Here is a 24,647-nt window from a genome sequence, read left to right as displayed (position 1 = left end):
TCCTTCTGGGCACTCATCTCCTACGTGCCCCTTCCTCCTGGCACTATGCGCTCCCTTGGATACCAGCTCTTCTCCCTTCTGCGTGCTGGCTCCTCTCTCACACTGCCCCCCTTCCTAGGCACCGCCCCGGCCCCCTGAGCAACGCCTCTGCCTCCCAAATGCTACTTTATCCTAGTAATGCCCCTTCCCTCACACTGTCCGTTTCCTGGGCACTGCCCTCACTCTGACACTATCTCTAACACTGCCCATCCACCCTGCGCTCACTCCACCCTCTGTTGTATCCTTCCCTGGACCCTGATAGAGAACGCAGAGCACCAGCTATGCCATTCCCCCAAGGCGGCGAGACGTCAGCAGCTACTCGGGTTTCTCCTTGGGCCCAGCCAGGGAGAAGCGACCTCTGCTCCCCCACGCCCGCCTCCTGCACCTAGGAGCTCCCCTCCCTCGGGCCTCACCCTTCCGCGTCCCCTCCCCACCTCCACCTCCGCACGCCCCCGCAGGCCTGGCTGCTCCAGGTGCACCTCCCTGGGGGAGCCGTGAGGAAAGGAAGGAGAAAGGGAGGGGATGAGGGAGACGGCTCAGAACCCCCCTCCGAATCCTCCCAGTTTTGCTTCTCACCCCAAACGGGGCAGAGGGGTCTTCCCAGGCCCTTCTGAGCCGCTTGTCCCTTCGGAGGAGCAGAAAGGGGACTGCTCCGGACAGGTTGGGCCAGAAGAGTCCGATTTGGAAGCCTCTGCAGCCCCCAGCCCCAAGCCCGACTGAGCCCAAGCGTCTCCAGCCCCTCCCGCCCCGGCCCGGCCCGGCCCCTCCACGTGCCAGCGGACCCGCCCCCGCGCTGGCCCGGAGCCCCCTTCTCAGTTCCGGGCCTCCCCAGGATGGGGACACGGGCTTGCGCGTTCCAAGCGCCCCCTGCCGCCTCTCTGGAGCCCCAGCGCAGACCCCAGCCCCGCTTGGGCGGCCCCTCCGGCTGGGCCGGCGGGCGGAGCAGCACAGAGGGCACCGCCCTCGGCCCGCCCGCCTAGGAGGGGACCCGAACTGGAGGCTGCGCTAGCGGCGCCCGCCCGGGGCCCGCCGCACTCTGCACTCGGCCGCCGGGGCTGCGGGGACCGGACGGCTGCCTGCTCGGACTCTGCGGGCCGGGAGCTGGGTCCAGGACAGAGCCGGAGCCGCAGAGGGAGGCGAGAGGGCAGTGCGCGGAGATGGCGGCCGCAGCAGCCGCGGCCGCGGCGGAGGAAGGGATGGAACCGCGGGCGCTGCAGTACGAGCAGACCCTGGTAAGTGAAGCCGAGCGGAGCCCTGAGGGAGTGTGCCCCGGGACCGCTGCTCCGGGTTACCCTAGGAAGTGCGAGGACCAGGGGCTTACCCTAACCCTGCCCCAGCCTTTTAATCTGGGGAAACTGAGGCTCGGGAGTCTGAGAGGCTGCAGGGCCGAAGGGATGGAAAGCTGCATGCTGGTTTCTGGCTTAGGCTGGGGTCCTGCAGAGGACAAGGACACCAGGTGCTTGTCCCAGGTGTCCTTCCCTTCACTCCCCACAACACACGTTTTCTTTGCTCCTCCCCCTCGCCACCTAGGCCCGTCTCAGCACCCCACTACCCCTCCCCAGCACCACTGACACCATTGAACTTTCTCCACACTCCTGTGTCCACCATCCAAGACATTTCCTGTGTCCCTGCCATGTGCGTGGCACTGTGCTAAGCATAGAAGCAAGAGTGTAGAGAGATGATCAGATCCAAACCCAGCCCCAGTCCCCACCTCTGGGGGCTCAACACCCAGCGTTGGCAGGAACTCCTCAGTTGATTCTCTGGAGAAAAAGTGGCCTGCCACCCTGGGTGACAGGAACTTTAGGGAGAATGGGTCAAGCAGGAATGGGTGTGGGGATTGGGACCTTTGTCCATCCAGCCCCCACCTACTCCGGGGGTGTCCCTTGACCTCATTAGAAGCAGGGGTCCTGGGCTGTGAGCTGACTCATGGCCAACATTATTATTTAGTGTTTGAGAAGTCATTTGACTCTTCTCGTGTCACTGAAGTGGAAGACCCGAGCCCTAGGGAAAGGAATGGATTCATGGCTCCTTTTTACCAGCTTGGGCTGGAATTTGCCCAGGAAGGTGGCAGAGAGGAAACCTCTCCAGGAGGAGGGGGCCTGGGCTGTAACTGAGCCTGGGAGGTGCCCAGTTACAAGACTGGGTGAAACAGGATGATCCGGAGAGGTGGCAGGGTAGGGGTAGAGCAAGGGTAAAGGGGCAAGCCCTTGGGATAGGGTGGGAGATGTGTGTCAGCCTGCACAAGCCAGGGACAGGGGCATTGGTAGAGGAAGTCTGACACCTGGCCTCTGAAATGGTGCCTCTGTTGCACCAGCCACCTCTCCATCTCCTTCCCTTCCGACTCTATCTCTGGAATGAACTCTCAGGGTCAAGCTCTCTCCCGGACACTCTCTGCTCCAGCCTCTCCCCCTTCTCCTTCCTATCCCTTTGTCTCTCTCACAGCTCTCACCTCCCCCTCCTATGCTGTGCCTGCCTCTTTATACTCTCTTTTCTTTTCCTCCTCCCTACTTCTTTCCCTCTCCTCTCTTTCTTTCTCTCCTCTATCCCTTCCCCTCACCTTTTCTCTTTTCCCCTTTCTCCTCTCTCTGGTTTCCTCTCTTCTCTGTGCTTCTCCCTTTCCTCACTCTCTATCTCTCTCCCTCTCTCTGTCTCTATCGTTCCCTCCCTCCCCCCCCAACCCAGCCCCAACAGGAGCCCTTTGTGTCCCGAAGCTCTGCGGGTGGCAGCCGGAATCTACTCCTCCCCACCCCCCAACACACGCCCAGCTTGGCAGGTCTAGCCATGACTGGGGCAGGCGACTTTCCCTTCCCATCACCCCAGCATCCACAGTCACAGCCCAGCCATCCGCAGCTTCTGCTGTCCCCCAGCCTGCCACTGGGCTCAGGGCAGCTCCAGAGTGAGGCTGAGGCCACCAAGCACTCTTCACCCACCAGGAGAGGCTTTGCACTCCCAGCTGGGTTGGCAGGCTAGTGGGGGTGGTGGTGGAAAATGGGGACAAGGGGATTAGGGTGGGTGGGAGGGGTGCAGCTGAGTTGGTCACAGGCCAGAGGCCCAGCAGGAACGTGATAAGGATTGGGGCCGTGCCTGCTGCTAGGCCCAACTCAGCTGCCCCCAGCTCCACGAGGCTCTTATTGTTGCCCACATGCCCTTGACCATCCCTTATTCTCTGACCCTCCCTCCTCCCACTTCCAGACTGTGGCTTAGGTTTTTCCGTCTTTTCCTCCTCTGGGAACTTCACTGCCACTCCTCCTCAGTGCCTCCGCCCCAGGCCTGTGAGAAGAGGACCGATTATTCTGCCACCCCCAGAGCTGTGTCCCTGTACCTTGGCTGTCCCATCACTCTGGCCAGGACAGCCCCCACAGTCTGCAATGTGCATTGTTCCCATACCCCAAGCAAGAGTGGGAACCGTGGGTCCAAGAGGGGGTATACAATGTGGGCCTCTGGGAGAAGGGCAGTCAAGGCCCCAGGAGCCCTCCTTGTACCCCAACTCAGCCCACAACCACTAATGTCCCCATCTTCCCTGTTGCTCCAGATGTATGGCCGGTATACTCAGGACCTTGGGGCTTTTGCCAAAGAGGAAGCTGCTCGGATTCGCCTGGGAGGACCTGAGCCCTGGAGGGGTCCCCCTTCATCTCGGGCTCCCCCAGAGCTCCTGGAATATGGACAGAGCCGTTGCGCCCGATGCCGCAGTGAGAATTGGGTTGGGGCAGGGGACCTGTGCTGTGCTGAGGGGCACAGAGGCCGTTTAGAGCTGCCGATGGAAGAGGGGGTGGCTGGTAACGGGTAGGAGCACTTTGGTGCCAGCCTCCCCATTCTTGCCTTCCCTGCACCCAGTCTGTTCTGTACACTGCCACAAGTTCCTCGTGTCCAGGGTTGGTGAAGACTGGATCTTCCTGGTCCTGCTGGGGCTCCTCATGGCATTGGTCAGCTGGGCCATGGACTATGCCATTGCTGCCTGTTTGCAGGGTGAGGGCAAGAGCTGCCAGGGGGAGGGCTGGGGAGAACCAACCTGCTTCCTCCATGCCACACTTGTCCAGGCATCATGGCTACTTGGCCACTGACCATGTTCCCCTGCAAGTCTGACTGTCCATATTCAGGCATAATTGCTGCCACTCCCATAGGCCACAACTTCTTGCCTCCCCTCTCCACTGACCATTTTTACCTAAAATGGTCTTTGTCCCAGTGAATGCCCTCTAGGGCCCCTTCCCTTCCCTCTGTGCCCAGGCTCTGTGAGGTCTTCCCTGGGACAAGCTGTCACATCAGTATGTCCCAGTGGCCAGGCAGGGAGTTGGTGTGTGTGTGGATCAGGGGTCCATCAGCATGTTCTCTTCCCACAGCTCAGCAGTGGATGTCCCAGGGCTTAAACACCAGCATCTTGCTCCAGTACCTCGCCTGGGTCACCTACCCTGTCGTCCTCATAACTTTCTCAGCCGGATTCACACAGATCCTAGCCCCTCAGGCTGTTGGTACAATAGGAGAAAAGGGGAGGGCAGAGGGCGGGCTTCCTAAAATGGACATGTCAAATGACTCTCCTGGGACTACCCTCTCCAGGGTCCGGCATCCCTGAGATGAAGACCATCTTGCGGGGAGTGGTGCTGAAAGAATACCTCACCCTCAAGACCTTTGTAGCTAAGGTCATCGGGCTCACCTGTGCCCTGGGCAGCGGGATGCCACTTGGCAAAGAGGTAACTTCAGGTTGGGGAATGAAGGAGCCCCTCCTGGTGGAGAAAGAGGCCAGGCCAAGGTCAGGGCAGGCCCCTTCCCCACTCACCACCTGCCTCCACCCCTAGGGCCCTTTTGTGCACATTGCAAGCATGTGCGCCGCCCTTCTCAGCAAGTTCCTCTCCCTCTTTGGGGGTATCTATGAGGTAAGGGGCACCCTGGGGAGGGGGAGGCATGGGCTGCTGAGCTCATGGCTGACACCCCCTTGCCACCACTCTTGTCAGAATGAATCCCGGAACACAGAGATGCTGGCTGCTGCCTGTGCCGTGGGAGTGGGCTGCTGCTTTGCGGCACCTATCGGAGGTAGGCAGGGCTCCTCAGTCAGTCCAGCCCGCAGCCCTGCCCTTGGCCTCTCCTCCTTTGCCCCACTCATCTGGGTCCTTAGGCCTCAGGTGCCTTTCTCCCCGGCCCCATCGCAGGCGTGCTCTTCAGCATCGAGGTCACCTCCACCTTCTTCGCTGTGCGGAACTACTGGCGGGGATTCTTTGCTGCCACTTTCAGTGCCTTCATCTTCCGGGTCCTGGCAGTCTGGAACCGAGATGAAGGTGGGGTCACCCAGGGTATGAAAGGAGCCTAAGATGCTTCAGTCTGGGGCCCACAAGGCTAGACCTGCCTCTCTCTGCTATTCTTCCCTTCAGAGACCATTACCGCGCTCTTCAAAACCAGATTCCGGCTCGACTTCCCCTTCGACCTGCAGGAACTGCCAGCCTTTGCTGTTATTGGGTGAGGAGCTGAGAGTGGTGGGGGTGTGGGAGAGGAGGGAGGTTTCCACGAGAAGACTCCCTTCACCCTGGTGCTTCCTCCTTCTCCAGCATTGCTAGTGGCTTCGGGGGAGCCCTCTTTGTCTACCTGAACAGGAAGATTGTCCAGGTGATGCGGAAGCAGAAAACCATCAATCGCTTCCTCATGAGGAAGTAAGTTGGCTCTAGGCTCCTCTCCAGGCTGCTCTGCGTTGTAGGAGGGCCACAGTGGGCCAGGAGACAGTGACAGGTGAGGTAGTGGCCCAGTCAAAAACAGACGCTCCACTGGAAAAGCAGCCAATGGTGTTTTCCAGACTGACTGAACATATTGATGTTTCTATTACTTGAAAATTGGCACTTTTGAAGTTTTAGTCAGTGGCAGAGGGTATTTGGGATCAAAGACTGAGGCTTCCTCAAGTCCTCTGGCGTGGCCCAGATAGTAATGCTCCCTGGAGAGTGTTTGAGCCTCAGTTTCCCCATGACCTGGAGGGATGAATGAGAATTTTTAGGCCAGGCACAGTGGCTCATGCCTGTAATCCTAACACTTTGGGAGGCTGAAGCGAGAGGATCACTTGAGCCCAGGAGTTTGAGACCAGACTGGGCAATAGCAAGACCCAGTCTCTACAAAACAAATTTTTTAATTGGTAGTAGTACATGCCTGTAGTCTCAGCTACTTGGGAGACTGAGGCAAGAGGATGGCTTAAGCCCAGGAATTGGAGGCTGCATTGAGCTATGATGATGCTATTGCACTCTAGCCTGGGCAACACAGTGAGACCCTGTCTCAAAAAAAAAAAAAAAAAGATTTTTTTTTTCTTCCAGAGCACAGCTCTCTCAATGTAACTCTAAGGACTGAGAGTGGGGAGGCCTGAGGCGTTACTTTCATTAGGACTGACGTCCTTCAGAGAGAGGGCAGCCGACTGAACCTGCTCCCTATAGCACCTCTGTAGGGAGCAACTTCCTGAGTGACCACAGCTTCCCCCAACACTGACCTTCACTCTAAGTCACCACAGAGAGACAGACAGAGGCAGAAACTTCTCTCTACCCTCACACAATGCACCCTTTACCTGGGGCTTCTGAGGGCAGAGGGTGGAGTCACAGCTCAGTGATGTCCAAGAGAGGGCTGAGGGGATGGACTCTCTGCTGCTGCTACCCACTTACGGAGTCAGGGGCCAACAGAAAGGCCTTTGGGTCAGACCCCCAGTTCTTATAATCACCCTGGTCTAGCACCGCCCTTGGGGCTATCGTATGTATCATCCGTGGCAAAGGGGACCTTCTCCCAGACTATGCTTTCATGGAAGAGGCTCTGCTCTGACCTCAGCCCTGAGGTATGTGAGGGCACCCAGCCCATCACCACTCATGTCTGATGCTGTGAAACCTACATCTCTAGACGCCTGCTCTTCCCGGCTCTGGTGACCCTGCTCATCTCCACTCTGACCTTCCCCCCTGGCTTTGGACAGTTCATGGCTGGACAGGTAACTGTAAGCAGAGGAGAAACTTGTGTCTTCCCTTGGGACACATTCCTTCAAAAGTCAGCAGCCCCAGCCTGACTACAGGGTCCTTTTTTCCCGGTGGGATCCTGTGGACTCCTCCCTTCATTCTGCCTGTTGCCTAGCCTGAAGCACCCCGTTCTCCTTAGCTCTCACAGAAAGAGACACTGGTCACCCTGTTTGACAACCGGACGTGGGTTCGCCAGGGCCTGGTGGAGGAGCTAGAACCTCCCAGCACCTCACAGGCCTGGAGCCCACCACGCGCCAACGTCTTCCTCACCCTGGTCATCTTCATTCTCATGAAGGTGGGGCCCCTTACATATTGATCACTATGTTTACATGGACTTACTAGGTGCCGGGCCCTGTTCTAAGCACTTGCCATATAGTACTAACTCCTATAAGCCTCACAGCACCACCATGAGAAAGGTACTGTGATTATCCCTGTTTTAAAGATGAGGAGTTTCAAATGTGCTTCTTTCTGATGGGAAAAGAGGAATAAAAAATAAAGACGAGGGGTTGAAGCACAAAGAGGTAAAGTAATTGGTGCAAAGGCACACAGCTGGATGGCAGAGTGAGGACTTAAACCGAAGCCATCTGGTTCCCGAGTCTGTCCCCTTCCCTTCACCTCTGGGGATTCTGTGGCTGCCTGATAAGCAAGGTGGGCTCCTCTGGGCGGAGTGGGGGCTGCCTGGAATCAGGTAGCGCCTCTGCCTGTTTGAACCACCTCCTGCCTGCAGTTCTGGATGTCTGCACTGGCCACCACCATCCCAGTGCCCTGCGGGGCCTTCATGCCTGTCTTTGTCATTGGTGAGTTCTCAGCTGCCAGCTCTCCAGCCTGTACCCTCCCCACCTTCTGGCCACCCCCCTGGTCCATCCCCTCTCTGCCCAGGAGCGGGTTTTGATCCTGCCCCAGCCTGAGCCCAACCCCCAGGGGCTGTCCCTTGCACTGAATGACCCGGTGGCCCCTCCCCCACCCTCTGACCCTCTCTCTTCCTAGTGCCCCCCCCCTCCCCGTCCACTACCTCTTTCTCTTCCCACCCCTTCCCTGAAGGAGCGGCATTTGGGCGTCTGGTGGGTGAGAGCATGGCTGCCTGGTTCCCAGATGGGATTCACACGGACAGCAGCACCTACCGGATTGTGCCTGGGGGCTACGCCGTGGTTGGTGAGTGCCCCAGGTCTGCATCTGCCTCTTAAGACCCTTGGCCCTGGCCACAGGGTCTGAGACTCTAGTGCCCCCTGCTGGCAGAAACTGGGTTTCCCTCGGATGCAGAGACCCAGTCCTCAGGACTGTACTGGGCAGCCCTGAGGGGGCCCCCCACAGCAGGGGAGGAAGGGTCTTCTGGGGCCTGGGCACCCTGAGGAGACTGAAGGTAGCTGTCCCCAGGAGCGGCTGCACTGGCAGGAGCAGTGACACACACAGTGTCCACGGCGGTGATTGTGTTCGAGCTCACAGGCCAGATCGCCCACATCCTGCCCGTCATGATCGCCGTCATCCTGGCCAACGCCGTCGCCCAAAGCCTGCAGCCCTCACTCTATGACAGCATCATCCGAATCAAGAAACTGCCCTATCTGCCTGAGCTGGGCTGGGGCCGCCACCAGTACGGAGGGCCGGGTGCCAGGGGGGTGTGGGTGAGGGGCAGAAGGCATCTTAAGACCTTGCTCCCGGCCGGGCGCGGTGGCTCACGCCTGTAATCCTAGCACTCTGGGAGGCCGAGGCGGGTGGATCGCTCGAGGTCAGGAGTTCAAGACCAGCCTGAGCAAGAGTGAGACCCTGTCTCTACTAAAAAAAAAAAAAAATAGAAAGAAATTATCTGGCCAACTAAAATATATATAGAAAAAAATTAGCCGGGCATGGTGGCGCATGCCTGTAGTCCCAGCTACTCGGGAGGCTGAGGCAGTAGGATCACTTAAGCCCAGGAGTTTGAGGTTGCTGTGAGCTAGGCTGACGCCACGGCACTCACTGTAGCCCCGGGCAACAAAGCGACACTCTGTCTCAAAAAAAAAAAAAAAGAAGAAGACCTTGCTCCCTTCTGGTCAGAGCCACCCTTGTCCACACCCTGGAGGCACTGTAGCTGGCCCCAGCTGTTCGGAAAGAAAGGCAGGGAGCACTCCTGGACTCTCCGCCCCTAGCCCATCACCGTGGGCCCTGGGATGATAGAGTTCTGGGCTACTCTCCCTACGCTGACTACAAACCAAGTGCCCCTCTCCGCCCCCAGGCAGTACCGGGTGAGAGTGGAGGACATTATGGTGCGGGATGTTCCCCACGTGGCCCTCAGCTGCACCTTCCGGGACCTGCGGGTGGCACTGCACAGGACCAAGGGCCGCATGCTGGCCCTAGTGGAGTCCCCTGGTAAGGCCAGGAGGGGGACCAGGTGCTAGGGGTATCTAAGGGTCACAGCTCAGGAGAGGGGAAGGAGCTCAGGGGCTTCCCTCTGGTGTGTGGTGTCTGAGGCCCCACTCTGGGTGTGAGAGAAGGCTGGCGGGAGCAGGGGGAGCGGGGCTCACCCCCAGCTCCTACATCCCTCGCCTGTTCTATCCAGAGTCCATGATTCTGCTGGGCTCCATCGAGCGCTCACAGGTGGTGGCATTGCTGGGGGCCCAGCTGAGTCCGGCCCGCCGGCGGCAGTACATGCAGGAGCGTAGAGCCTCCCAGACCTCTCCACCATCCGATCAGGAGAGTCCCCCTAGCCCTGAGACCTCTGTCTGCTTCCAGGTAAGGGGAAAAGCCACACAGACTTTTTAAGTGGCACTGTATAGACTGATTGGGAGGACGATACAGAGGGTGATCTGAGGCCACAGCCTCACCAGCCCCTTCCTGCCCATGCAGGTGAACACAGAAGACTCAGGCTTCCCTGCAACCCGGGGGGAGACGAACAAGCCCCTAAAGCCTGCTCTCAAGAGGGGGCCCAGCATCACCATGAACCTCGGGGAGAGTCCCACAGGTAAGCCCATCTCTCCACCCACAGAGCCTGAGCTGAGCCACTGAGATCCATTGGGGCCCCTGCCCAGCCCTTCTGCGGGAATACATCTCAGCTGGAAGAGGCCGCCCAGATGGGCCAGGGGCAGAACTAGGACGCCTCTCCCCTTGCCTTCCTGATCCTGTCCCCCAAAGATGACATTGCCCCCTGGGGCCTTGTGTTTGGGAACACAGGGAATGTGGAGTCAGCAGGCATTGCCCTCAGGAGCCTCTTCTGTGGCAGTCCACCTCCCGAGGCTACTTCAGAGGTGAGTGGTTGGAGCCTCTCCTCCCAGCTTGCTTTTTCCCCAGCTCCCTCTCTGACACTGAGACCACTTCTCTATCAACCCTGCAGTGCCTGCCTCCATTCTCCCTGCCCTTCTGCCCTCCTAGCTGTCAGCTCTGGCCTGCAAGTGTGCCCATCCTCCTGGGCTCCACCACTTCCCCTCACCTGCCCCTCCCTATAACCTCAACTCCTGTTCTTTCTGGTTTGGCTCTGACAAAATTGGAGAAGTCGGAATCCTGTGACAAGCGCAAGCTGAAGCGGGTCCGAATCTCCCTGGCGGTAAGTGCACCCTCTCTCCTGCAGCTCAAGAACACTAGACAGGGAGGGCCAGGGTCTAGGCTGGGTAGACCTTCTCACAGCCAGGAGTACACCCCCTCCCCCCAGCCCCTCGCTGCCAACCTCCCTTCCTCTCTCCTAGAGTGACTCAGACCTGGAAGGCGAGATGAGCCCTGAGGAGGTAAGGTGCCAGTGGACTCTGGACTCTGTTTCTTCCTGGGTGTATTCAGTCATCATCTTGGCTGCTGTCCCCATGGGAGGAACCATGGGGTAGGAAGAAGGGCAGGCCAGGTTCCGGGGAGGTGAGGTCAGCTATGTGCACGTTCTCCCTAAGCCTCCTAGTCTCTTCCCTCAGATTCTGGAGTGGGAGGAGCAGCAACTGGATGAACCTGTCAACTTCAGTGACTGCAAAATTGATCCTGCTCCCTTCCAGCTGGTGGAGCGGACCTCTTTGCACAAGGTAGGGCCAGCAGCTCGCCCAGGGCTGGCCTGGACTCTCAGGAGGGCAGGGTGGGGACCTAGGACCGCCCCCACATGCAAGTTTGGACTCAGGCCAGTGCGGAAGGAAGGAGGAAAAGAGAGTGGGCTCTGTGCTGGTATGTTTTTCAGCTGTATTGCTGCTTTGGACCATGGGAGGCTAGAACCCCTTAGCCTCCTCCTGCCCTATGGAGCCAGGCATCAGTTTTCTTCTACTCAGCCTTGCCCCCGGGGAACTCTGGACCAAAGAAGCAACAAAGACCGGGCTGGAGCTGGGTGGAAGCCAGAAGGCCAGGCCAGGGTCAGAGCTAGGCAGGAGGCCGCCAGAACCCAACAAGGCTGATACACCATGCTGAAAAAAATGGGTGAGAAACAGGCAGGATAAGAAAATCTAATAAAAAAACTAACAAACCTCCAAGTAGGGGTGGGAGACTGCAGAGAAGAGATAAACAAAGATGAGAGATACCCAGTGGGGGGCTTGGAATGTCAGACCCCAGAAGTCTGACTTAATGTGGGCCAAAGGAAAACTGGTGAGGACACAGGAAGACAACTCAGCAGAAGGGCAAAGCGGCCTGCAGAAATGGGGAGAGGAACTGAGCACAAACTGGCTGGTGGTGAGTGAGGCAGACACCAAGGGAAGGCAGGGGCTCCCGAGGAGGGGGCAGCCCACATCACTGGGCACTTTCAGGCTTCCAAGTGAAGTGGGGGAGTGCAGGCACGCCCAGCAGGCTGGTAGGACAACTCCTGGGACCAGCAAAGGCCAAAGGGTGTTTTGGCTAAATTTTTGACAGACTTAAGTGCAAGCCTCGAGGCATTGGGGGACGTGGGAGAAGGAGATAGACAGAGGGCGAACACTCCCAAGTCCTGCAGCCTGGTGGCTAGCTTAGATACAAGCTATGCTAAGAGCCAGCATGGCACAGACAAGCAGAGGCCAAGGCACGAAGGACAGGGGACAAAAGAGAAACAAAAAAGCAAAAGGTAATAAAGCCTTTGGGTGAGTGGGTTACTGCAGTGCAGTTGCAAGATAAAAGGAGATAGGCCTGAAAATAATACATAGGGTTTTATTTAAAGCCTTTCTTCCTAAGACCACTAAAGCTTTTCCACAGTGATTATACTTAATCCCCAAATATCCATCACGATGATGATAATAATGCTGACATAGCACTTGCCATGTGCCAAACACTGTTGCTAAACTCTTCACATCTAACTTAATCCTCACAGCCATGCTATAAGATAGATATTGTGATATTCCAGTTTTTACAGATGAGGAACTTAGATTCAAGAGGGAGGTTAAGCAAGTGGCCCGAGGTCACACAGCTAGTAAGAAGCAGAACTGGGCCTGGAATCCAAGATGGTCTGACTCAAAAGCCTATGGCTTTAACAATTTTAATACATAGGGAAACTGAGGCATGCATCGAGAAAACCATTTGCCTGAGTTAGTATAACAGAGTCAGGCCGAGAGCCCAGATTTCCTGGCCCTGCTCCCAGGATTCTTTCAGAAGGCCATGTTGTCCCTCTCCATGTCTGTTCACTGTTCCCAAGCGCAAGAAATACAGGACCCTCCAATGGGCTCCCTGATGTCTAATTAAATTAAAATGAAAAAGAACAAAGTAGGTGTTTGTTACAAACTTAAAAATCAGAGGAAGAGAAGAAGCCTTTGAGGGAAACAACTTAGCAAAAGTACAAAGAACTGTAAGTGATAAGAACACAAAAGATTAGAATTCAAAATGTCCTTGCAGGCCTGAGGAATCAACAGGTAGTAACCCAATTAAGTTCAGGAGGGAAACATTCAGATAGAATACACTGGGGACTATTTAGGAGCCCCTGCAGCTTGAGATCTCTGTACCAGCTAAGTATCTCATTCATTCAGAGGCCACCTATGGAGAAGCAGTGGTAGAGGCAAGGGAGGCCATAGTGTCAACGCTAGGGCCAGACTGGCTGAGCCCAAATCCGCACTCTGCCCCATGCTAGCCGGCTGTGTGACCTTAGCAAATTTCTTAGTCTCTCTGTGCTTCATTTTCCTTATCTGTCAAATGGGGATCATACTTCATTGGATTTTCTGAGAATTAAAGGACTTGAAACGTGAAGCACTTACAATAGTACCTGGCACACAGTAAATCTTCATTATATGTCAGGAATTACTAGTACTCCTTCTTATGCTGAGAGATGAACTTTAAAGATAGTGTGATGAGGGAAGAGCTGAAGTGTGGAAGAAATGGATGTTTTCAGAAAAAGATGAGTGATTATGTGAGGCTGCAACCTGGGCTTCATGGCAGAATCAGGCTTGGGAAGGGTCTCACAGACCATCGTAGGAAGTCTGGGATCTACTCAGATTTGACCAGGTGCATAGGACGGCAGAGCCAAGATGGAGGGAAGGGAGGAAGAAAGCAGGAGAACTCATTAGGCTGTTGTGGCCTCAGTCCTGGTAAGGATATTGAGGCTAAGAGTCAGGGAGAAGGGCCAGGAGGTTCAGGAAGTAGATTGGTAAGGCTTGGTGACTGCCAGGGACAAGTGGTTTGCAAACCTGAAAGGCACAGAGCCTGCCAGAAGCTCACCTGATAAGGATTGCAGAGAAGAAAATCCAAGAGAACTATTTAATAGGCTCCTTGGGAGATGAGGGGATTATGTGACCATAAGAAGACAAGGCTAAGAGATTATTAAAAGAACTAACCTTGTAATAAAAAGGTTTTCCTCTGAAGTCAGATAAGGTAATTAAAGCTAACTTGTAGCATGTAGGATTCAAGTTAGATACAAGGAGGAACTTACTAACCACAAGAGCTTATTCTAAAATTGAACTTCTTGCCCCTTTTTATAAGTACTGTCTTGCCTTGGATGGAGAAAGGAAAATTCTGGAAGTCCCTTCCTAAAGAATTCCAAATGTATAAGAAAACATTTAAAAAATATTAAGACAAATAAGTTCTGAGTAATCAAGAAGCTGGGTTATTATTGCCCATCTTGATTCAAACATTAAGCCAAGAGGCTTACAAGTAAACTCAGAACAGTGAGATAAATGATAGTACAGAAATTCCAGGAACTGCTGAGTCAGGAGAGCATTTTTCAAGACATCTGGCCCAAGAAAATCTACTGACAGCACAAGGGGAACTGGCTGACAATTTCTGGTGATTTCTTGGTGATTACATTTGAAAGCTTGGGGGAGGGCCCAAAGCAAGAAAAACATGGGGGTTGGGGGTGACTGCTGTCCTCTTGGACTGCAAGCTGCATCTGAACAGGACCTAGGCCGCTGCTTGGATCCCAGAAAAGGCAAACTGTGTGAGAGATGTAGTATGCTTCAGGCCAAGATTGGGATATCAGAGCTGGATATGGAGATACCAAAACTGGCCAGCCAGCTGTAATGGTAGGGCAGATGAGAAGCAGCGGAGAGAGGCACAGGCTTTAGGGTCCAGTGCCCCTGTAGGGGGTGTGGGTGTATCCACGACTGACTAACATGCCTCATCAGGACATGTGCATAAGAGGACTGGGGCTATGTTTCCTCCCTCTGTAGTATCAATGAAAAGTGACCTGGGGCTGCACCACTCCTGATGGCCCACCCGCAACAAGTCACTTTACTACTGAGCCTCACGCTGCTTTTCCTGTGGAATGAGTATAATACCTACTTCTCAGGACAGTATTAAAACTAAGTGATATGTAAGACCTAGCATGGAGCCTGTGGCTCTCTTGCATCCTCCTTGCTAACATGGGATTAAGAATCCTCATTGTCCCGTTTCTCCATCAATACAAGCAACATAAGGATTTCCATTACCAAGTTCTGAGGACGGGGCACAGAAGCACTCATTATTTTCCCTCTAACAGTCCTGTCCCCTTCCCCTCTATCTGTGGCACCCTTTCTGTTCCAGCCCCTGACCTTGTCCTCAGCCCCTATGGCCTGTCATTTAGATCTGTCCCCTCACACATCAGGTCCAAACTGTTTTCTCCCCACCCCACAGACTCACACCATTTTCTCACTGCTGGGAGTGGACCATGCTTATGTCACCAGTATTGGCAGACTCATTGGAATCGTTACCCTAAAGGAGGTGAGATGAAAGTGGCCACCAAAGCCACTTCCACTTCAAAGCAAGGCATGGAAGCTCATGCAAGATTCCATGGGGGAAGTGCCGGGGAGGAGTCTGAGCAGGGAGCTCTGAGTCCTGACATCTGACCCTATCACCTTTCCAGCTCCGGAAGGCCATTGAGGGCTCTGTCACAGCACAGGGCGTGAAAGTCCGGCCACCACTCGCAAGCTTCCGAGACAGTGCCACCAGCAGTAGTGACACAGAGACGACCGAGGTGCATGCACTCTGGGGACCCCGCTCCCGCCATGGCCTCCCTCGGGAGGCCAGCCCTTCTGACAGCGATGACAAGTGCCAATGAACCCCTCAATGGGTGTCCTAGGATGGTGATAGCCATGCCTGTCAGTCCAGATCCTGCAACTCTCATATTCCTTTTGCCTTGGGAAGACAGGAGGCAGCTGCAGCCAGAGGCTGTAGCCCCAGCCCCGCTTCCAGACCTGGGGTGCTAGCTTCTCCCAGTTCATCCTACCTGGAATCTCACCCAGTGCCCACCTGCAGCAAGTTTTCCAAGGGCAGGAAAATTGGCACTGCTCTGGCAGGATGGGGGTGGGCCCCTGCTTCCCCTTTGAGGGGAAAGGGGTAGAACTAAGATGGGTTTATACTGGAACCTCCAATGACCAGATGTATATAGAGATTTACAAAGATTTTTATATTAATTTAATAAAACAAATTCTTAAGTAGAACAAAATAAACACCTAATGAGCCACTTATATATAGAATGCTTGTGCCCTCTGGCTCTTGTTCTTACCTTGGGCCCTCTTACCTGCCAAAGGCTATAAGGCCCCTAATTCCACAGCCACCCACCCTCCCCACAGCCATAAAAATCTAGAGTCCAGTGTCCTTGCAATGCCAGTGACCTCCACTGCATGGTCATTAACACCCGGGCTGGGGCGGGAGGCCCCCAGTACTGTAGCTTTGGCCTTTCATTCAGCCAAGAAAGGCACTACCCTCTTTCCTCCCCAAGGGGAGACACTCCCTCATGACTGTCACTCATTGGCACAATTCCTGCCCCTGAAGGCATCAGCTGACAACTGCCCGGCCACCCATGTAGCCCCCTTGTGGGCCTCACTGGAAGAACATTGAAGTCACAGCTCTGTAGCAACCAGAACCATCCTTTCTTCCACCTCCACCCTAAAGAGAACTGCACGAGTGGGGCAGTCTGGCTGGCTGTGAGCCTCCAGGAACCTGCCCACACGTCCTAGGAAGGGCTGCTAAAGGACCCAGGCCCCATCAGGGGGCCAGGAAAAGGGTGAAGGGTACATGCTTTCATCATTCCAAAGCCTCCCAGAGATGATCCGACTGAAAGAACAGACCAAAAACCCTCTGTCTTTAGGAAAAAAGAAGATTTAGAGACGATGGAGAGGTGAAGCACAGCACGAGCCCAAGTGGGCAAGGGCCCTTGGGAGATGGCTCGATCGTAGGCTCCGGGAGGGCAGGAGCCAGCCCCCTCCGGGTGGGGGTGATTCTATCAAGCACTGCACATGGACTCAGAGGTGAGGAGAAAAGCAGAGAAGAGAGAGGCATGGGGAGGGTGGAGAGGTGGCCGGGCCCCCTCCCACTGCATCCTCATACAGCCCAGTCACAAGAACCCCCTCAGGGGTTCACATGGTCCGAGGAGGAAACGTGTGTGGAGTTTTTGATTTAAGAACATGAATATCACCATCTGCCACAGCTGTAGCCATGCCCCAGGGGCCCCGGGCAACCCCCGGCAAGCCCCAAAAGTGGGGGCAGGACATGCGCCCCCAGCCCGGCCCCTGCCTCCTCTCCAAACACTTTCATGCAAAACACACAATGGAGAAGTGAGTGCCCCCAGAAGCCCTCTAGGCTGCAAAGCTCTGCTGGGAGCCTCAAGCCCACACTTGGGCACGGAGGCTCAGCCCCTAGCAGCAGCCGGGGGACACATGCCACCACCAGGCATGATCTGAGTCACTGTTCCTCTGGCTGTGCCTCATCCTCATTTAAGGACACCACCCCAGAAGAGGCCACGTCAGAGGCTTGCCGCTGCCGTTCCCAGCTGCCCACTGGTGGTGGGCAGAGTGGCTGGCAGTCCTTGCAGGGGGCTGGCTCCTCTTCAGCGGGGGAAAGGCAGGACTCCGTGAGGGGTGAGTTGTAGAGCGAGTCCTGGGCCTCCAATGGGCCCAGGCTGCGGAAGGCACTTTCCCGGCTGGGGGGCAGTTTGGCAAGAAGCAGCTCATCACCCAGCAGCTGGGAGGCCAGACGGGCTGGAGAGCCCAGCAACCCATCCTCCAGGCTGCAAAGACTAGAGCACAGGGTGTCAGGGGACACGGTTTGCGAGCAGTCGCTCTCAGGCTCCACAGAGCCCTGGCGCACAGGCCGGGAGAATCGGCGGCCAGTGAAGAGGTCCTGGAGGTGGGGCCCCAGGGGCAGCTGCCCAGCCATTTCTGTAAGAGGGAGAGAAAAGAAGACAGCTTTGCTGGCCCCATTTCAATTGGCCAACGTGGAAGCCACATTCCCCCCACCCACCCACTCTATTCCTGGCATAGCTCTGAGGGTGATGGATAGGAGTTGGGCAACCTTGGGCAAGTCACAACTTTCTGAGGCCTCAGTTTCCTTAATGGTGAGTTAGAGATTCTAATAATATACCTACCTTGTGGGGTTGTTGAGCAATCGAGAACCTGACATACAGTAAGCAAGCAATAAATGCGGGGCAACCACGTATTCTCATACAGGTGGTTCAATGCACAAGGGGAGCCTGGCCAAGGCCGTGAGGGAGGGCAAAATTCAGCCCACACTCTACTCACCAAGCAATAGGCCTTGGCATGGGGCTGTGCCTGCCAGAGAAAGGAGTACCTATTTCTTTTTTCTTTTTTTTTTGTTTGTTTATTTAATTTAAATTTCTTTTTATAAAATATTTTTAGGGCTAGTTGATTCGGCAGGTGAATTGTTACACACTCCTTAAGGAGTACCTTTTTCTAATCTGCACAAAGATTCCACATGGGCTAGTAGCAGCCTTGGATAAATGTTAGTTATTATCATTATCCCAGGGGTCAAAGCAGGCCTGGAAGGCAATCAAACAAAAATGCTTGTGGTTTAGGGTTCCATCTTGGCTTCAGGCATCCAAATCAGTCCCCTTTGGACCACAGCAGAAGTCTCCAACATGCTCTAATGTATTGCCTGCCTTAGAGAACTCGTTAATTAGCTAGAGGGGTGGGGAATGGTAAAGGCAATCTTCAAAGAAAAGGAGGGGCAGCCTGTGAGCCCAGAAGCTACAGAGAAAGTCAGCCATGTGGTCCCAGGAACTGGAGATGAAAGGAGGGCTGGGCACAGCTGCACAGCCCCGCAGGGCCCCCTCTGCAAGCACTGGCCCAGAGAAAGGCCCACAGGCTGGAATGCAAGGATGCTGAGTTGGAGCCAGAGGGGCCCTGTGGGTGTTCTAGGCCCAGCATGCCTTCCTGTTTACCTGGGGCCGCAGCCCTGTGAGGTGCTGTGCTGCAGCTCATCTGTCCCACCACAGCCAGCCAGAAAGCTGCCTTGGAGAGGAAAAGGCAAAGGCACTGCAGACCCTCCCAGAGATGTGGCTGCACAGAAGGTGTCACGGAGGTCTCTGGGTTTTTGTTTGGTTTTAGGGGGGACTGCAAGGACCAACTGCAGACAGGCAGAGAAGGCTCAGTACCTATAGGAAGGGAACTACTTAATGTCTAACTGTTGATTTCCCACCCATGAGTGTGAACAGCCCTACTGGCCCTGGAGTGTGAGAACTGCATGGACAGAGTCTGCCCCTTTCCCTTCCCCTGCCAAAGGCTGAGGGTATTCTGGGTGTGGCTCTCAATGACACAGTCCTATCAGGCAGGTTCACCACAGCTGGCAGCTCTAGCATGGGATATCCCTCACCTGTATCAGTTCCCCCAGCGAAGTCCTCATCATAGGAGTCATCAGTGGAGTCCTCACCATCCACCGAAGACCATGCCCGGAGCTTCGCTTCTGCAATGGCAAACTGCTCAGCCACTCCTGTTGAGGGGACACAAAATTCATTAGTAGAGAAGGTGAGCTAAGACTAGGGTTCAACTTGGAGAAGAAGAGACAGAAGTGTGGAAGGACTCCAACGCCAATGTGAGATCCAAGGAGATGAGAGAAAGCAGCCCTATGACAAATGTATGGCTAATTCCCTTTCTGCCACCCACCTGCTGCAAAGCGAGCCTCTTGTTCACCCTCGCTGAGGTCTGAATAGGAGGAAAAAGCTGATTCCAGGGCAGCAGGAGAGTCACTCGGCTTGCTCCATCCCTTCCACTCAATGAGGTGAGCCACTCGGCCCTGGGCCATGGCGGTAGGCTTGGTCACGTGGTCCTTCACCACTTGGGATATACCTGGAGGTAGGGGAGAATGGTAAGGGCACGGGCCATGGAGCACCTGGACAGAGAAGTGGAAGGGTGGCAGTAGTTAGGATTCACATATACCTTTGGGTGGGAGAAAGGGCTGGGATTCATTCAAGAAAGGGAGGAAAAGGGAGATCCCAGCAAGTGCTTACAGAAAACAGTCCCAAAGGGACTATTCAAAAGAAGGAGAAAGGACAAAGTAGCCAGAAGCATGGGAGGGGGCTGCATACCATGCAGGGAGGATCTGGCCAGTGCAGCAATCTCCTGAATGGTTAGGGCTCTCCGGGACTTGGGCAGCATCGCGACTGTATCTCCAACATTCACCTTGGGCGATACCATTAGAAGGTCAGTGTCCCTCTGACAGCAGTGACCTTCTCCCCAGCATGCCCATAGCCCACCCAAGGCACTGGGGGCGGTGGGAGCTGGGAAGAGATACCAGAGCAGCACATATGTCCCAGTGGCTGCTGGGACACATAAGAGGGTAAGAAGCTAGGACCAGTAAACTATGTCCTCCCTGGGAGCACTGGAGATGCAGGCAGGCCCAGGAACAGAACTGTAGCTAACCCTTCACCTTCCCAGATCCCAGAGGGGAAGAAGGCAGGTCAGGAAGTAAAGAACCCAGGAGAGGGACCTCTGAGGAGAGGGAAGAGGAGGGAGGGAAAGGGTTATGGCATCTGGGACTTCCTTAAGATCCTCTCCCCTTTGCCCCTCTCCTCTTCTCAGTCTTCAGATCCCACATTCCAGCTGTTCCTGGACTGCCTGCCAAAGACACAAACTCGGCATGACCCAAATCAAACTCAACACCTTCTCCACACATCTGGCCCTGCTTCCTGACTTCCTTCCTCTGTATCAGCATCAGCACACCATTCTCCTATCTCATTGTCTCCTATCTCCTATCTGATGTTAAGACCTAGGGATTCCACCCCCCTCTGCCTCTGACATGACCCTTGACCCTTGTCCTTTGTACTCCTGCCACTAACCTTTAAGCCCTACTGCCCCCTGCCCAGATTAGTACAAGTGGTATTCCCCCAACTTCCCCCAATTCCATGCTATTCTCTCAGCCCACAATGGTGTGTGTGTGTGCATATTCCATCTCTTCCCCCCATGCTTCCCATGGCTGGCTGGCTCTTTCTCATCCTTCTGGTTTGGGCTGAAATATCACCTCCTCAGAGGAGCCTTCCTGGCCACTCCACCAGTGGCCATTCTTCCTCTATGGTCTCTAACAAATTACTCTCCTCTACCAAGGTACTCCATTTGTGGCCCTTAATCACAGTGTGTAACTATGGTCTATTTGGAGTGTTTCCTGTCTCTTGTGGGTCTCCCTCACTGGTCTTTAGCTCTTTGAGGAATTCAGTCTGTTTTGGTCACCACTGCGCCCCAGTGTTTAGCATAGTGCCTAATACGGAGTAATCTCTCAAAATGCATAGGCTGAATGAATAAGGTAAGGTATAAATGTAAACAATTTTCCTAGAGTGCAAGTGGTCACAGCATGTCCCTATTTAAAATCTTTTCTGGGCTCCCGCACTGCCCAGTGAGGTTAGTGAAAGCCTTATAACCGGGCACTGAAGGACCCCATTCTGTGAGGCCCCTGCCTCTCCTCTGCCCAATAAAACCCCACTTCTCTGCCTCCCCTGTCAACAAGCAACTCATCTGCCTGCAGGAAAAGGAACCCAGTTTCCTGTGGACTAAGAATGCAATCCCTACCTGACAAAATGCTCCCTTACCATTTAAGGCCTGCCGCTTCCTAATAATGCTTCCAGCCCACCGTCCTTCTCTCTTTTTTGACACTTTCCCCCCTACCCCTCAACATTGCCCTTGTATGTCTTCTGAGGGAGCTCAGGATGGCAGGGCCTGAGTCCCATCCACCTGGGCTCCTGCCTCTACCCTGCACCTGGCTCAATGCTCCTTGACAAACCCCAGCAAATGTTTCCCTCAATGAAGGAAATCTGAGGCACACACCCCCTCCCCAGCATTGCCTAGCTCTGCGTCGCCTAGCTCTCCTCTTCTCACGTTCCCACCCCTCACAAGAGCAGCTGCACCTGCCCCTTGACCTCAAGCCCACCTTCGCAGGCCCTCCCCTTGAGTACCTGGCTGACAGGGCCCCCAGGGTAGCGCTGGTAGCCTCCGGCCAGGCCTTGGGGACAGGAGCACCTGCTGGGTGTTTCCTGGCTCGCTCTCCCTCCCTCCCCTCCCTCCCCTCGGCCGCCGCCATCCACCCAGCGCTCGGCGCAGCTGCGGCCCAGGCCCGGAGAAAAGGTGTATGTCTCCCTGGCAACCCATCACCATGCAACAGGGTCTCCCGGGATACGGCCTGGGATGCGCTGACGTCAGCGCCGAAGGCGCGAGCTACCCCGCCTGCTGGCACAGCGCCGAGCCGAGCAGACCGGCGCGGGGGCGGCCTTGTGCCCGCCGGCCGGATAGCGCCTCCGCTCGCCGGAAAAGGGAGCTAGAAGCAGGCTGGTGAGGCGGAGGTGGGGGATATAGATCTCCTTTCTGTGGATATGGTCCTCCTTCCCCTTCCAACACGGGGGGCCCAGCACCTCTGGCAAGTCCTGGCTGTCCACCGAGGAAGGGCGGGAGGACCGGCTCCAGCCTCGGAGGGTCCGAGCAGATCCCAAGGAAGATAGAGAGAGGCCCCGGGGAAGTTCGATCCACTCCACAGCCCACGCGGGGTCCGAGGCCACTGAGGGGAGGCGGAAAGGCTGTTCAGCTGAGTGCCCACTTTTGCCAAGACCCCCATTTTCATCCAGTATTGCCATATCATTTCTCCTCAGCCCCTCCCCCACCCCCAGACTATCGTGTCCACTGGGTGCTCTCCTCAACTCCGAAAGCCCCTATCCATAACAGCCCTGACCCTTGGGCCCCTTGAGCCATTTTATGGCAGCCCACTGGCCACCTTCCTGTTCTGGATATATTTTGCCATCAAAACCCTAGGGTGAAACTCAAACATTAATAAATTCTGAATCTTCTCCCAGTTTCTCAGCCTACCCATTACTCTTGGAAAGCACACTGAGTTCTCCCACCATCGCTGCCCCCTCCCCACTACCACCGTGGACCCTTTGCAGGCTTTGCTGCCTTCCTTCTGGAGCCCTGCTGGCTTGGTTCTTTGCCTCACACCAGCTTCAGCTGGTCCACAGCTCTTTATTCCTCTTTTCCGATAAACTCATAGTATTTTTTCTGATTTTCACCCCTGTCCCTTAAAGCCTTTTCCTGATACCCTCACTGGCCCCAGCCTGGTTCTCCCCATTTCAGCCTGGTTCCCAATATCTAAGCCAGAGTAATTTTCCTCTTGCCACCTGAGCTCCCTACTGCTCAGCTTCCCATCACCTCCCAGATCACATCTATGGTCTCTGGTCTCACCTCTGCGACTTGTCTGACAAGTCCATCGTCCTCCAGGCCCTTCACGCTGCCACACAAACATTTTGCCCAGCACAGAAATCATAGGCATGCTGGCTGTGTTGATGCAGAGAACCAAAAGCCCAGAACTGCTCCAGGCTCAGCTCCCAGTTCTATTCCTGTTTTGGCTCCTCCGGATGCTGAGCCAGTCCCCTCCCCATTTGGAACCTGTGCCTAGTCACATAAGGAGAACACTCCTGCCTCATGGCTTTGAGGAGGTGGGAGTGCCAGGGCCTAGCCAAGCTCTCTGGGGCTCGGGAAACTGGGGCCCATCCCCTAGACAGTGCCAACAGGCAGTGTACATCACAACTGACCTTTAGCTGGAGCAGCCGTCTCTATTCCTGAGCCTCAGCCAGCTGGTGGTCCCCAGAAATGCTACCAACCAGAAGGAAGACAGGAGATTACAGACCATCCCTGGCCCCCAACTGGAACCTAATCAAGGCTCTCAAGGCCAGTCCTGAGGTCAACCAAACTCTCCCTTGACTACAGGAGGGGATGACTTCCTGAACTCCAAGCCTTAGGAGGGCCATAGGAATCAGAGCAGCCTGCTGCTTCTCAGCTTCAAAAGCCATGAGGTTAATTTAGGACTACAAGTCCCAGGATTCCTCCAGGGAAGTACAAATCTCAGCCAGAGTCTCAGTTCCAAAGAACCTCAAGTACCAACCACACTAAGGCCTGTGAGACTGACCACCTGCCCTGAAGGCCCAAGACCCATTCCAAACCCAGCCTTCAATGTCACAAGTCCCTGTCTGGCCCTAGGCTTGGAGAAATCCATGACACTGAAGTAAAGTAGGCTGGCAGACCCCAGATGCAAAGGACTAAGCACAAGCCCTGGCATGCATCATTATGCATGGAAACCAAGGCCCAAGCAGGGGCCAGCAGCTGTGGGAAAGAAGCCCTCCCTCTGGATTCCTCTTTCCCTCCACAGAGCAGGGTGATTCTTTTGTTTTTGCTGGGGATAGGGGAAGGGAATTAAAACAGTTTTAATAGGTGAGAGGTGATCAGGTGCTCACAGGTGCCCCAAATGTGGCCTCAGTCCCCTTCATCCACCAGCTGACTCTCAGGAAGGAGTGTTAGGCAAGAACTCTGCGGTAGGGTGTTTGGCCAGCATTTAAAGGCCACCTCCGTAAGAGGATAGGGACACAGCTGGGAATGGCACGTTCCCAGCACAGGGCCACTCCCAGGACAGTGAAGGAAGAGGTGTACACAGAGGGAAGTGAGAGTGTGTGGGCGTGCAAGGCCATGGGCTGGAGAGGTGGGGGCGTCGGGCTGACTAGCCCCTCCCAAGGCAGTACACCTCTTGCCACCCTTAACGGTGGGAATAGAGGCGGACAGCGGGAGACCACGCGTCTGCCCTGCAACGCCCAGAAGCAGGCAGGCCATGGGAGGGAACCAGAGTCGGTTTGCCCCCTTCCCCCTCTCATTCCCGCTCCCTCCTGTTGCCTGGCCCGCCTCCCTGATGCAGGCTCCTCCTTCTCCCGACTTCGGCCCCCTCCTCAAGGCCCCCACCCACCCGCGGCCCGCGCACCTGGCGGCCGCAGCCCGACTCCCCAACCCGTGCCCGGCCTCCGCCTCTTACCCTGACCCGCCGGGCTCCGAGAGCCGATACAGCCCATGGCCCGGCACCCGGGGCACGCTAGCTCACACTCGGAGCCCGGGCCATCGCCTTGCAGAGGGTCGGGTCGCGGCCACCTCCGGGCAGGGGAGAACCCGTTAGAGGGGAGGGGGTGGGAGCCGCGCGTCCGCCGCCGCTCCCCGGAGAGGGAACCGGGCCGGTGACGTAAGCGCGGGGGCGTGGCCGCCCGCGTCACCCTCAGAGCAGGCGGGGCGCAGCCGACGTCACGGCCGTGCAACGGCGGCCCCAGGC

The 24,647-nt window shown here is 55.7% G+C and overlaps 2 protein-coding genes across 10 annotated transcripts; one reads left to right on the top strand and one right to left on the bottom strand.

Annotated features, from left to right (window-relative positions):
* The first annotated feature begins 895 nt into the window (after positions 1–895).
* CLCN2 (chloride voltage-gated channel 2) lies at positions 896–15,769 on the top strand. 6 transcript variants are annotated; one of them, XM_045539823.1, is made up of 24 exons: positions 896–1,271; positions 3,572–3,728; positions 3,874–4,005; positions 4,377–4,505; positions 4,591–4,724; positions 4,830–4,907; positions 4,986–5,064; positions 5,181–5,306; positions 5,400–5,484; positions 5,574–5,675; positions 6,889–6,973; positions 7,138–7,293; positions 7,726–7,795; positions 8,040–8,150; positions 8,373–8,586; positions 9,205–9,338; positions 9,529–9,701; positions 9,816–9,930; positions 10,140–10,213; positions 10,456–10,509; positions 10,649–10,687; positions 10,862–10,966; positions 14,928–15,014; positions 15,157–15,769. In XM_045539823.1, exons 1-24 carry the CDS (start codon positions 1,197–1,199, stop codon positions 15,349–15,351), a joined length of 2,709 nt encoding a protein of 902 aa, XP_045395779.1. In that variant the 5' UTR covers positions 896–1,196; the 3' UTR covers positions 15,352–15,769. The 6 variants fall into 6 exon arrangements, with proteins under 6 accessions (XP_045395779.1, XP_045395775.1, XP_045395777.1 ...); XM_045539819.1 differs by having other exon boundaries at positions 1,031–1,271; positions 7,986–8,150; positions 10,438–10,509; XM_045539821.1 differs by having other exon boundaries at positions 1,038–1,271; positions 7,986–8,150; positions 10,459–10,509.
* Positions 15,679–24,561, bottom strand: FAM131A (family with sequence similarity 131 member A). 4 transcript variants are annotated; one of them, XM_045539827.1, is made up of 7 exons: positions 24,360–24,561; positions 23,095–23,155; positions 21,925–22,067; positions 19,615–19,708; positions 19,193–19,375; positions 18,903–19,019; positions 15,679–17,452 (listed from the first exon to the last, which is right to left on the bottom strand). In XM_045539827.1, the coding sequence occupies exons 4-7, from the start codon at positions 19,682–19,684 to the stop codon at positions 16,977–16,979; spliced, it is 846 nt and encodes a 281-aa protein (XP_045395783.1). In that variant the 5' UTR covers positions 19,685–19,708; positions 21,925–22,067; positions 23,095–23,155; positions 24,360–24,561; the 3' UTR covers positions 15,679–16,976. The 4 variants fall into 4 exon arrangements, with proteins under 4 accessions (XP_045395783.1, XP_045395782.1, XP_045395785.1 ...); XM_045539826.1 differs by lacking the exon at positions 23,095–23,155; XM_045539829.1 differs by lacking the exons at positions 23,095–23,155; positions 24,360–24,561 and adding an exon at positions 22,745–22,847.
* Positions 24,562–24,647: the final 86 nt, after the last annotated feature.

Source organism: Lemur catta, chromosome 1 (genome assembly GCF_020740605.2).
Source record: "Lemur catta isolate mLemCat1 chromosome 1, mLemCat1.pri, whole genome shotgun sequence".
NCBI classification, from domain to species: Eukaryota; Metazoa; Chordata; class Mammalia; order Primates; family Lemuridae; genus Lemur; species Lemur catta.
This window is presented reverse-complemented; position numbering and strand designations above follow the sequence as displayed.

Bases quoted from the DNA above. Each gene is read 5' to 3' on its own strand.
- CLCN2 (XM_045539819.1), top strand. From the start codon at position 1,197: ATGGCGGCCGCAGCAGCCGCGGCCGCGGCGGAGGAAGGGATGGAACCG. The intron at 9,702-9,815 runs GTAAGGGGAAAA...CTGCCCATGCAG, and splicing joins AGACCTCTGTCTGCTTCCAG to GTGAACACAGAAGACTCAGG. The intron at 9,931-10,139 runs GTAAGCCCATCT...TTGGGAACACAG, and splicing joins CCTCGGGGAGAGTCCCACAG to GGAATGTGGAGTCAGCAGGC.
- FAM131A (XM_045539829.1), bottom strand. From the start codon at position 22,832: ATGCCTATGATTTCTGTGCTGGGCAAAATGTTTGTGTGGCAGCGTGAA. The intron at 22,068-22,744 runs GTGAGACCAGAG...GCCTCCCCTCAG, and splicing joins TTGTCAGACAAGTCGCAGAG to TGGCCTCGGACCCCGCGTGG. The intron at 17,453-18,902 runs GTGAGGGATATC...TCCCTCTTACAG, and splicing joins CGCTGGGGGAACTGATACAG to AAATGGCTGGGCAGCTGCCC.